General features: G+C 39.2%; 1 protein-coding gene across 1 annotated transcript in view; it reads left to right on the top strand.

Moving 5' to 3' along the window:
- Window positions 1–13,727, top strand: part of LOC150084675 (uncharacterized) — a 284,941-nt gene that overhangs the window by 103,622 nt on the left and 167,592 nt on the right. The window contains exon 8 of the mRNA XM_090376319.1: window positions 13,226–13,425. Within this exon, the coding sequence (XP_090232445.1) occupies window positions 13,226–13,425 (200 nt within the window). The remainder of the gene's footprint in view (window positions 1–13,225; window positions 13,426–13,727) is intronic.

The raw sequence follows: 13,727 nt of genomic DNA, 5'->3' as shown, positions 1-13,727 counted from the left end.
AGAGAGAGAGAGAGAGAGAGAGAGAGAGAGAGATTAGAAGTCAAGATAATCCCCAAAAGAGATATATCATCTTGCCTAGAAATCGGAGTATCCTCAGAGATAAGCATAGGAGCAGAAGAATCCTTTTTGCGAGATATAAGACAAGACAGAGTTTTAGAAGGATTGAAATCAACTAAGTTGTCTTTGCCCCACTGGAGATTGGCTTTTAAGAAATTGGTAGCAAATATTCGAGAAGTTGAAAGTTGAAGCTGTTTGAGCAGGGCAAGGTTTCTCGAACTGGAAAGTGGATGCAATGTGCTATCAATGACATAACTATATATAGGATTTTCAGTCAATGGAAGAAGCTCATTAATATACAAGGGGAAAAGAGTGGGAGAAAGAACCGAACCTTGGGGAACACCAACATTAGTGGAGAAGTTAGAAGACAGAGAGCTATCTACCATCAACCACAGTGAGCGGTAAGAGAGAAAATGATACCCAATTACAAAAAACAGTTGGAAAACCATAAATGGAGGCTTATTTAGCAGACCTTTATGCCAAACACTACCAAAAGCCTTTGAAATGTCAAGAGCAACTGCTTGACTTTCATCAAACTTTTCCATTGAATTTATCATAGATGGATAACATAAGCTAGAATATCACAAGTGGATCGATACTGATGGAATCCATACTGGCGATCATTGATCAGATGGAAGTTTCCTAGATAGTTTAAAGAGTTGCCAGTTAATTGACTTCTCCATTACTTTAGAAAGAGTAGAAGTTCAATGGGATGATAATTTGATGGAAGGGATTTGTCACTCTTTTTAGGAACTGGCTGGATACAAGCAGATGGAAAAATACCTTTTGAATGAGAAAGTGAAAAAAAGGTGACATAGAAGGAGTAAGTTCAGGAGCACAGTTTTTGAGAACAAGTGGCATCTTAGCATGAAGATAGATCAAAATCCTTCTGAAATCCTTTGACAGAAGACAACAGGAGACATTGAATGGATTGTACTGGGAATGGTTGGAGATGGTTTACCAAGATCATAAAAATACGAGCTGGAAACAAAATAGGATTCTAGCAGGTCAGCTTTATCTTTGGCTGAAGTGGTACTATAACCATCTGATTTTGAAATAATTGTTTAAAGGTTTTACTAAACTTTGTTTAGTAAAATCTAAACCCAGTCATTCCATATGGAACAGTTATGAACTATATTATTTGTAAGAGTGAGTTTCCTTTTTCCTCCTCTTGATTTCTTCAGAAAAGTCTAACAGTTTCTCAGTTTTTCCATCAGAAAGGTCTGTACTATATCTTGCCATCATGTGTAGATACTTTACAGTAACAGGTTGTGTAAGATACTTTGTGGCCTCCACAAAGTATCTTTCACTCTGTAAGAAAACAATGCTGCCTGTGTTAACAATTGAATATGAATATCCACTTGGTATTTCATATCATTTATGTGAAGAATAAATGGACAGCCGCACAAAGGGAAAACAAATTTTATAATCGTAAATGCCGACAGGTGCACCCATCGTTTCCACATTGGACATGAGAAAGATGGGGGGGGACTGCCTGCTGTTAATAATTGAGTCTAAATATAGATTTAGTGTTTCAGATTCTTTATGTGAAGTATATATATGAAATAGTACAATAATTGAGCCGGCACAACAGGAAAACAAAATTCATAATTGGAAATGCCAGTGTTATTGGTGTCACAACATCCGACTGAAAGAGAACTTTAAAAAAACAATGCTGCCTGCAGTTTATAATTGAATATAAACATCAGTAAACATGGATTTAGCTTTCCAGATTGTTTATACACCGATGAGCCAAAACATCATGACCAGCAAATCGTTATGCAAATCAAAGCAACTGCAGGTGAATTACGGTGCATGCACGGGTCGGGACACAGTTTAAAAACCACCTGATACTGAGCTCCGTTAATCAGTGTTATTCTAGTTCTTCAGATGGGAAAGACAGCGGACTTAAGTGAGTTTGACAAAGGCCAAATTGCCTGCAGTTTATAATTGAATATAAACATCAGTAAACATGGATTTAGCTTTCCAGATTGTTTCCGATGAGCCAAAACATTGACCAGCAAGTCGTTATGCAAATCGAAGCTACTACAGGTGAACTATGGCGCTTGCGGGGGTCGGGACAGTTTAAAAACCACCTGATACTGAGCTCCATTAATCAGTGTTATACTAGTTCTTCAGATGGTAAAGACGGCAGACATAAGCGAGTTTGACAAAGGCCAAATTGTAATGGCCAGACGACTGGGTCAGAGCATATCCGAAACGGCACAGTCAGTGGTTAGTGCTTACTGAAAGTGGTCTGAAGAGGGAAGACCCACGAATCGCCGGCAAGGTATTGGACAACCACGGCTCATTGATGCTCGAGGTGAGCGAAGGCTCTCCTGGATGGCACATGGCAACAGAAGAGCTACTGTGGTGCAACTTGCCGGTAATTGGAATGCTGCTGATGGGAGTAACGTGTCACAACATGCAGTACATCGAACCCTGCTGAAAATGGGGCTGCGTAGCTGCAGGCCGCCCCAAGTACCCATGCTAACCACAGTTCACCGGCGACAGTGCCTACAATGGGCATGTGAGCATCAAAACTGAACCTTGAGTAATTGGAAGAAGGTCGTCTTGGTCCAATGAATCACATTTCCTATTGCACAGTGTGGATGAGGCACCTCCGTAGCCAGGTGGGAAGGAGCAGCAGTGCGTAGCACACACACTTCTTGATTAGACCGGGGTTCGAGCCCATCACCACCAAATACGGAGGATGCGGAAAGGTCAGGGAATGACCACCGCATGTCCTGGAGCAATATGGCCTTAGTTACTAATGCTCCTAAAAACCAAATAACAAACAAACAACAACAAGCAATGTGGATGGCCAGGTACGTGTGTGTCATTTACCTGGGGAAGCGATGGCAGCTGAATGCACCGTGGGACAAAATCAAGCTGCTGGTGGCAGTGTCATGCTTTGGCTGATGTTCTGCTGGGATACCCTGGGTCCAGTCATCCATGTGCCGGTCACTCTGACGTCTACCACCGACCTAAACATCATTACTGACCAGGTACACCCTTTCATGGCAACGATCTTTCCCTCTGGCGGTGCCATCTTTCAGTAGGATAATGCGCCATGCCACATTGCCAGATTGTTCGAGACTGGTTCGGGGAACATGAGGAAGAACTCCAGGTATTGCCCTAGCCTCCAAATTCCCCACACATCAATCCATTGAGCATCTGCGGTTTGTGTTGGAACAGAAACTCTGATCAGCGGTATCTCAACCACGGACCTTACAGGAGTTAAAGGGTCTGCTGGTTACGTGTTGGTACCAGATACCACAAGACACATTTAGAAATCTTGTAGCATCCATGCCTCGCCCAGTACGAGCTGTTTTGGCTGCACATGGAGGACCAACATCCTATTAGGTAGGTGGTCATAATGTTTTGGCTCATCAGTGTATGAAATGTAAATAGATAATAATACGATAATTGTGCCAGCACAGCTGGAAAACAAAGTTGTAATTGGAAACACTGACACGTGCACTGGATGCAATTGATTAAGGATACTATTTTGATGGAGATCCATCTAAATAGCCAGTTAGCATTATTTCCCAATATAAGTTTACAATTTGAATTTTTGGTCCTATCTCTTATTTCGAGTCATCTGTCAAAAAATCTAGTGCTGCGGTCTCCTGCCCCGATTAAAAGGCATGCTGTCCCAACTAAGCTAAGTAAACCTTGGCTATTTTCTCGATTTGTTTCTGTTTTTTTAGATTTCCCCCAAATAAAGACTGCCTCGATTAACCAGTGGCACAAATAACCGGAATCCACTGTATATGATATAAAAATTATTCTTTGCATCCAGTTCCTTTGTGACTGCATCGTAGTATCCAATCAAATCTGTCAGACCAGACTTCCCCTTAACAAACCCATGCTGTGTCCGAGCTATAACCATGCTGTGTCCGAAGTCTTGTCTAGATGATCCTGCAGTGTTTCTTTAACCAGCGCCTGCATTAATTTCCCTGGAACAGAAGTTAAATTAACAGGTTTGTAATTACCTGTGTCTCCTTTTGATCCTCTTTTGTGGATTGGGGTCACATTTGCACATCTCCAGTCCATGGGTATCTCTGCTGAGTTCAGGAAAGCTCATAATTATGCCTAAGGTTTTGCTTACTTCCTTTGCCACCTCCTTTAATATAACTGGATAGATTCCATCCACCCCAGGTGCCTTTCTTGTGTTTATCTTCAACAATTTCTCCTCCACTTTACTCTCAGTTATTACAAGATTATCTAGCTTACTGCCAGAGTTGAATACACTTCTGGAATTCCCCTCCCTGAATAACTCCTCATGTGTGAATGTAGATGCAAAATATTCATTTAGTTTGTTAACAATATCAAGTGGACCAATCTGTTTTGTCCCCTTCCTTCTACATAAGTAAAGAACTGTTTGCTGTTTTTCTTTGCATCCTTTGCTGAAGATTTTTCGTAATCTGCTTTCACCTGTCTAACCTCCTTTGTAACTTGGTTACAGACCAGCTTATATCTGTCATAAGCTTCTGTGTCACATGTTAATTTATATGAATCCCATGCATGTTTCTTCTCTGTCACATGTCTAATTAGTTCATCTGACATCCATTTAGGCCTAAATCTTGAACAATATTTCTTTGTTGGTATGGAAAGCCTAGTAGCTTCCAACGTTAATTCTTTGAATGCTTCCCATTTTGAATTTGCTGTGGGTAACATTATCAGTTGTTCCCACCGTATAGAATTTAAATACTGTCTCAGACCACCATAGTCACCTTTACGAAAGCAAAAACCCTTCCCTTTACCCTTTATGGTAGTTACCTCTTTGAATCAATCCCACTTCAGCACACTGTGATCACTGCCACCTAGTGGTTCCTTTATCTGCAGATTCTTGATGCACGAAGAATCACTACTGATAATCAGATCAAGAGTTGATCCCTCTAGTTGCCTCCCAAACATGCTGCTGTAGAAAACAGTCATCCAATAAATTCACAAAACCCTTGCTAGTGTGTGAATGACCAACCCACAAATTCCAGTCAGTATCTGGGAAATTAAAATCCCCCATTATAAGACACTCCAATTTACTGGCCCACTCTATTTCTCTGCACAATTGCTTATTATACTCATCAGATTCATTAGGCCTATATCACACACCTACTCTCATTTTTCCTTCACAGTGCTTATGTCACACCAAACAGACTCAAAATTGCGTTGTCCATCCACATCAATTGGATGCACTTCTTTAGATTTTGTGTTTCTTAATTAACAGCATAACCCCTTCTCCCTTCCTGGTCTGTCTGTCCTTTCTGTACATGTTGTACTCCTCAAATTCCAGTTCTGCCCTTCTTATGTCTGTGTGACACCATGTCTCTGATATCCCAACAATATCTGCCTTTGATGTCTCGACTAGCACTTCAAGCTCATCGAATTTATTATGGGCTGTGTTAGGGTAACTAAGAGTAGAAACAGGTGCATGTACTTACTTGTTCCATTATGACTCCCAGCCATCCTGGAAATTCCCATTGCCTTGCTTTCCAGGCTGCTGCTCAATTGCATTTCAATAGAAGTAGTGCAAGAATCACTTTTACCTCTGCCAGCGGCTACTATTAATCTTTTAGTCCGTGTATCCCTCCAAGCTAGCAGTTTTCTGACCCACCTAACGCTGCCTCGATAGCATCAGCAAATATTCTAGCACCCTTTCTATTTAAGTGTATCCCATCTCTGTACAAGCAGTCTCTCCTGTTAAGAAGCACAGACCAGGCTGAGAAAAATTCTACTCCTTGAGCCTTGCACAGTCTCTCCACGGCAGAATTGATCGACAAGGCTCTAATCATATACTCCCTCCTATCGTGTCTGGGCAGAATTGCAGGCACTTTGAAATTCAACCCTAATTCACGGCTTTTTTTCAGCATTGTCTTGTACTTGTTAAGTAATTCTGCTGGTCTCCTACTCTTAATATCATTAGTGCCAATGTCACCAATAATATCACCCTTTGGGCCCTTAAAAGATGACATCTGCCTTACAACGTCATCAACCTTTGCCCCTGCAGACATACCCTGGTCCTGTTCCATCTATCCTTTTTGCACAATATGTTTCCTGTTTCCCTGACAATAGAGTCACCTACAACAACTAGTTCCTTTGGGACCAGCGCATTCTGCCTTGGGGGGTTGCCGCTGTGTTGCGTGACGTTCAAATGCAAGCTCTGGCACTGATATGGGCAGCTGAGAGCTTGATGGGCCCCTCAATTTAAATCCTTCGAGGGCATCTACCCTGTCCTTCAAGCTCTCATATAAGCTCATAACAATGCCGAGTTGGCGCCTGATTTCCTCGCACTCCTTTCATCATGCACAGACAAAGACAAAGATTGCTCCACAAACATCAAACAAGCAGTACATTTCAGTAGACTGTGATTCAGAGGAAACCCTCCCCCCTCAGTTCTCCCCTGAGCCACAGCAGTTCCACTAGTTTGAACCTTTTGCTTTGCTGCTCTGGTCTGAATCATGATTTCTATTCAAGTTAAATAAAATTTCAATAGAAAATATAACCCTAAACCTATATCCCAATGCAGTTATAACACTATATATATGTATTTCGGGGCGCCTCCGTAGCCAGGTGGGAAGGAGCAGCGGTGCGTAGTACATGCTTCTTGATTAGACCGGGGTTCGAGCCCGTCACCACCAAATAATGAGGATTCGAAAAGGTCAGGGAATGACCACTGCATATTCTCGGAGCAATATGGCCTTAGTTGCTAATGCTCCTAAAAATAACCAACCATATGTATTTCGGTATCGAATATTATCTCCAAGTTACGTTATATGACTTTCTTATCCCCTCTCAACTTATATGTATTAATTTATGATGTTACTTTTGTAATAACTAGGTTGCTATATTTATTTAGTTAAAAATGTACAATTCAATTGACAATGAAATTTAATAAGATTAATACATTTTACTGATTAATTGATACTACTATACTTGCTATCTAGTTTTCCGTTAAACCTTACACTAGCACACGTTGTATCGTATAACAATGGTGGCAAGTTACGAACAGTTAATTTACAGACACGAGGTATTATTTACTTTCCAAATTGCGCTATCTAAATTAAAAATAAACCACGTAGCTTGATCTATAAGCTACTTATAGAAAATAATTTAATGTAACAATTAAGTCAATAAAGCGGCTAAGTATAATTAAAAACTTTTCGCTCACAGGAGCTGCAAAACCTGTCCACACGTGGATTTGATACCCTTACCGATACTAAGTAATAACCTAGAAAATCTCTATTTAAATTTAATTTAAACTAAATTATTGTTACTAGGAATATAAAGCAACTCTAAAAAATAAATTAATATGCCAATTTAAGTCAATAAAAAAAGCAAAAACTTCTCTATTTGCTGGAGCTGTAAAACTTTTGCCTGTTCACTAAACTGAAAATAAGTGAGATTACAAAATGTAATATCAGAATGGGGATTGAATTTTGTTAAGCTATTTTAATCCCCATTCTGAATTAAGAGAATACAGTGATGTGAGAATACAGAGTGGCGAAGCTGTTTGCCTGATGTCTAAACTATAGCACATTTTGTTATAAGTGCCACCTCAGAATGTGCATTTCAAATTATGCCCATATTTATTTGATGCCTTGTCTATCATTATATGCACAAAAATTAAGTTACACACATGAAAAATACATTCATTTCTATCTTACACTTGTTACTAGCATCATGTCAGTTTATGGTAGTCCATGAGTGTGCATTGCTTATGTTACATGTTTTGCACATATGCCTATTCATACCACCCATGCTTTTAAACAATGAGGTAAAAAATACACTAATGCATTAAATATTGGAATAAAAGTGTTAGTTTTAAAGTTTTAGGAAGAAGCTGCATGTAAAGAGAAAATTACACGATCAGATGAGTAGTTACAGATTTATTTTGAGGGAAGGGAGCAAGCTAAGCAGCTGAACTTGCATTAAAAAAAGACCCAATATAATAAAAAGGCCCCTCACTCAACCTTTGCTATGTTTCTTAAACAACATATTATAATATGAAATACATTAAGGGCTTTAGCCTCAGGCTGCGAGAGATTTAGACAATGTACAAGTTAGTGCAAACACATCATATTAGTACGCAGCTAAACTTTGAATTAGCAAAAATATGCATAGGCGACATTGTTTAAGTTATATCTCATATTGTGAATACCTTCACAATGAGTTGCCATGATATTGCACTACTTCGAACAAGTAACGCTTCACCAAAGGAGAAGATTGTTCTTACTTATTCTCAGCGGATACCACCACCACCACCACCTAAGCGGCACTGTTTCAGGGCCATTTGGCTCTTCTTCAGTGGGCGGGTAGGTACTCTAGTAATGCGTTGATGACAAAACAGTTGTGAAGTATAACTCCACAATATGAGCGATGCCTGATGGTGAATAATATAAATTAAGACTGGAATACGTTAGGGGCTTTAGCTTCAGAATCAATACATTTATCAATACATATTATAATATGTATTGATAAAAAATTAGGTTAAAATGTATTAGGTACTGTATTGGCAAGGTTCTGTAACTTTTATGGAACATCCCTTACTGTTATGTGAAAATATGTATACTGTATTTCTTATTTCTACTATGCTCTGGGTTTTTTTTGCCAATATCAAGGAGAAAAAGCAGTTTTGCTAATTTAAATCTTAAGCACACACACACATGCAGCTAGTTCATCACAATATTCTTATTACTGAAATCTCATTACTAATTAAGAATCTGCAGATAAACTGATACATTTGATCATGTGGTAGTGATCACAGTGTATTGATGTGGGGTTCAAAGGTAAAGGGAAGGGTTTTTGCTTTTGTAAATGTGACTACAATGGCCACATGACAGTTTTTAAATTCTTTTAAGAGGGAACAACTGATAATGTATAATGATTACCAACTGTTCAAGAATACCGTTCGAAGTTTAGGCCTAAATGAATGTTAGATGAACTAATGAGACTCGGGGCAGAGAAGATCGGATGCATATAAATTATCAGGTGACGCAGAAGCCTATGGTGGATATAAGCTGGTCTGTAATAGTCACAAAGGAGGTTAAGAAGTGTAGGCAGATTACAAGAAATCTTTGGAAAAAGGATGCAAAGGAAAACAGCAGAGACTTATTTACTTATATAAACTCTAGAAGGAGGGAGATGAATCAGATTGGTCCACTTGATATTGATAGTTTGACTATTGATGATCATGCCCACGTAGCTGACAAACTGAGGCGCCTCTGTAGCCAGGTGGGAAGGAGCAGCAGTGCGTAGCACACGCTTCTTGATTAGACCGGGGTTCGAACCCGTCACCACCAAATACGGAGGATGCAGAAAGGTCAAGGAATGACCACCGCATATCCTGGAGCAATATGGCCTTAGTTGCTAATGCTCCTAAAAACCAAAAACAACAACAACAGCTGACAAACTGAATGAGTATTTTCCATCTACATTCACACATGAGGAATTCCGTAGGAAAGTGAAGGCCTGACATTTATCGAACTCTAACAGAGAGCTAAATGATTTTGTAATAAGTGAGAGCACAGTGGAGAAGAAATTGTTGCAGTTAAACATAAGAAAGAGGCACCTGGGGTGGATGGATCTATCCAGTTATATTAAAGGAGGTAGCAAAGAAAGTAAGCAAACCCTTAGCCATAATTATGAGAGCCGTGGACTAAGATGTGCAAATGTGTTCCCAATTCACAAAACAGGATCAAAGGGTAACAAGAATAATTACAGACCTGTTAGTTTAACTTCTACTACGGGGAAAATAATGGAGTCTGGTTAAAGAAGCAATGGAGGATCATCTAGACAACAGTGAGTTATAGTTCAGACACTGCATGGGTTTGTTAAGGAGAAACCTTGTCTGACCAATTTGATTGGATACTATAGTGTGGCACAAAGGAACTGGATGCAAAAAATAATTTTGATATCATATGCTTGGATTTCAGGAAAGCTTTTGATATTATCGCACATTGAAGACTGCTGTACAAATTGGAGCAGCAAAGGGATGGGTGAGTGGGAGAAGACAGAGAGTGGTGATCAGTGGACACTTCTGTTCATGGACTAATGTTATTAGTAGAGTCCTCCAGGGTTCGGTGTTGGGCCTATTGTTATTTTCTATATTTATCAGTGATATTGATGGAGTTATATCAGGCTTCATGTCCAAGTTTCTGGACTATATGAAGATTAGCACATTATGTTACTGCAACAGGATCTAGAAAAGTTGGGAAGATGGACTGAGAAGTGGCAAATGAAGTTTAACATTGACAAATGCAAAGTACTGCATATGGGTAGCAGTAACCCCAGAATAACCTACTAACTGTGTGTTACTGCACTAAGGGTAATGGAAAAGTAAAAAGGCCTGGGGGATAATTGTGCAGTCAGATATGAAGTTTTCTAAGCATTGCAGACAGGCTGCCAGAACAGCTCATGGGGTCTTGTCAATGATATACAGGAATTTTGCTAGCAAGGATAAGGAGTTGATTATCTCTTTTGTATAAGGCAGTGGTCAGGGCAGAGCTTGAGTACTGCATGTGGGTCTGGAGGCCTTATTTTAGGAAGGATGTAGAGCTGCTGGAACAAGTTCAGAGATGGTCAGTGAGAGTGGTGAGGGGAACAAAGGTTTGCTCTTACCAAGAAAGGCTAAGTTCTGCAAATTGTAATGTCTGGAGACTTATTGGTGATCTTATTGAGGTGTATAAGGCCTTGAATGGTCTGAGCTAGCCCAATGCTGATGGGATTCTTCCTCTTGCTAAGATTACACGTGTGAGGTGCATAAATTCAAATTGAGGAAAGACAATTCTAGAATAGATGTGCTTTTAGCCAGTGGGGTTGATTGCTGAAACAAATTTCCTTCTGTCATGGAAGTTTGATAGGTTAAATAAATTCAAGGAAGAACTAGAAAAATGTTTGGAGTGAATGGATGGGTGAAATGGGAAGTTTTTTGGGTGGGGTTGTTTTTTTTTTTTGCTGATGCTGTATGAGCTTTCTTTCTTGCATCATTGTGCCTACTAATGCTAAAAGCCTGTTATACAATTTGGAGCAGTATGGCATTAAGGGCAAGTTGCTGCTATAGATAAAAAAAAAAAGCAATGGTTGAGTGGGAGAAGACAGAGAGTCATCATCAGTGGACACTACCTTTCGTGGAATAATGTTATTAGTGGAGTCCCCCAGGTTTTGGTGTTGGCCACGTTGTTTTCTATATTTATCAATGATATTGATGAAGGTATATTAGTCTTGATGTCCAAGTTTGCAGATGATACAAAGGTTGGCAAGGTTATTAATGTGCTGCAACAGAATCTAAAAAGGTTGGGCAGTGGGCTGAGAAGAGGTAACTGAAGTTTAACAATGACAAATGCAAAGTAGTACTGCCTATGCATAACAGTAACCCCAGAGTAATGTACCAACTGTGTGATGCTACACTCAGGGTAGTGGAGAATGAAAAAGACCTTGGGGTAATTGTGAAGTCAGGTATGAAGTTTTCTCTGAGCAGTGCAAACGATCTGCAAGAGTAGCTCATGGGGTCTTGTCAATGACATACAGGAACTTTGCTATCAGGGATAAGGAGGCGATTATCTTTTTGTATAAGGCAATGGTCAGTCCACAACTTGAGTACTGCATAGAGGTCTGCAGGCCTAATTTTAGGAAGGATGTAGAGCTGCTGGTACGAATACAGAGAAAGGCAACAAGATTGGTGAGTGGAACAAATGGAAGGAGCTTTTGAACAAAAGGAAAAAGCTTTTTTTGGTAATACCAAACAGTTGGTGTTACCAAGAAAGGCTTAAGTTCTACAAATTGCAGCTTCTGGAAACTAGGTACCTGCGAGGTGATCTGATTGAGGTGTATAAGGCTTTGAATGGTTTGAGCAAGCTCAATGCTGATGGGATTCTTCCTCTTGCCCAGATTACACACTTGAGGGGCGTAAATTCAAATTGAGGAAAGACATTTGCAGAACAGATGTACAGAAATTTGCCTTTAGCCAGAGAATGGTTGATCATTTGGATAATCTATCATGGAAGTTGTTTGTTTAAATAAATTCAAGGAAGAACTGGACAAACTTTTGGAGCAAATGGATAGGTGAAGTGGGAAGTCTTTTTGTATTTTTTTTAAGCTGATGCTGTATAAGCTTCCTTTCTCGCATCATATGCTAATGCTAACTGCAAATATTCAGGGAACTAATTGCAGAAGTTACCAAGCTTTTCACAGCAGTGAAGAAATACTGTTCAAGGTTTAGATGTAAATAGATGACAGATGAATTGATGACCCTAATAAAAGAGAAGAAAAATGCATGGTATGATTATAAATTAGCGGGGGATGCACAAACATTCGGTAAGAATAAACTAGTCTGCAGTCAAGTCACAAAGGGGATTAGACACAAAAAGACACTTAAGGTAGATTATGAGAACTTTTTTACTAGGAGTGTGAAGAAATGTGTAAAGAGTTATTTGCTTATGTTTATTCCAGATCTGGGGGTGCACACAGAGTGAAAATAATCATAATACTGAAGATTAGTTCTTCATATATGATGAAAAAAATCACAGATAACATTCCCTGGGGGGGGTGCACTCTTTCCTGTCCTAGAAGGAAAGGAATGAACTACATTGTTCCACCAGATATGAATGGCATAACTATTGACGACCCTGTTCTGGTTGCTGATAAACTGAATAAATATTTTATGTCTACATTTGTATGTGAAGAAGTCTTCAGGGATGGGCATGCCAGAAGTATACCAGCTTATATAACTGGGAGCTAAATGATAATTGAGAGGAAAGTTGAAGAGAAATTGTTGAAGCCAAAAATAAAAAAACACCTGGAGTTGGGGGAAACTATCCAGATGTATGAAAAGAAGTAGCATTATAGGTAAGCAAACTTTAGCCGTAATTATGAGAGCATCTTTGGTTTCAGGTGAGATTCCTGTTGAGTGGAATGTGCAAATGTCTCTCCTGTTCATAAAGGGGATCAAGTGGAGAATTGATGAAACGGAGAGCTTGACTTCTGTTTAGGAAAAATAATGGAGTTAATGATCAAAGAAGTAATTTAGGATCACCTTTGCAGGAATGCAGTTATATAACAATCACAGCATGAATTTATTAATTTATTAGAGAATTGCTTTATGAATTACAAGTATGCTAATTATGATTAATTCCTGTACAGTTAACAATATATTTCTTCATTTCAGCAATTCCACTTGCTCCTCCATGCAGACAACGGGATTCTGAAACTGTTTTCTCTGAACTAGAAGGAGAAGAAAAAGAAAAACAGGTTATAGAAAGTAAACTATTGCACACAGTTTCCCACACCAAGAGTTCTCCTCAAAGCAATATTGGTATACTGCAAGTAGTGTCAAAGGAGTTACCACAGAGGCAGTTAACATGTCAAGTGAGAGTTGTTATAAAATTTAAATTTTTAACATAGTGCACAATTTTGAAATTAACTTTTCATAAATTATGTTTTTGAAACATAAACAGGTGCAGGTGAAATGTATGCCAATTTTATGGACTTAGCTTCAACAGTTTTGTGACAAAAAGTTATAATGTGTAAATGGCATGTAGCACAGGTTATTTTGACCAAATTACTTTATGTGAAAGCACTTCACCTGTATCGGGGTTTAGAATCTATTTATTGCTAATAGAATCTAACAATCGTATGTTCCAAACTGAGCAAATTACAAACCTTTGTTG

Source organism: Mastigoproctus giganteus, chromosome 6, assembly GCF_048544385.1.
Source record: "Mastigoproctus giganteus isolate SK-2022 chromosome 6, ASM4854438v1, whole genome shotgun sequence".
Taxonomy (NCBI): domain Eukaryota; kingdom Metazoa; phylum Arthropoda; class Arachnida; order Uropygi; family Thelyphonidae; genus Mastigoproctus; species Mastigoproctus giganteus.
This window is presented reverse-complemented; position numbering and strand designations above follow the sequence as displayed.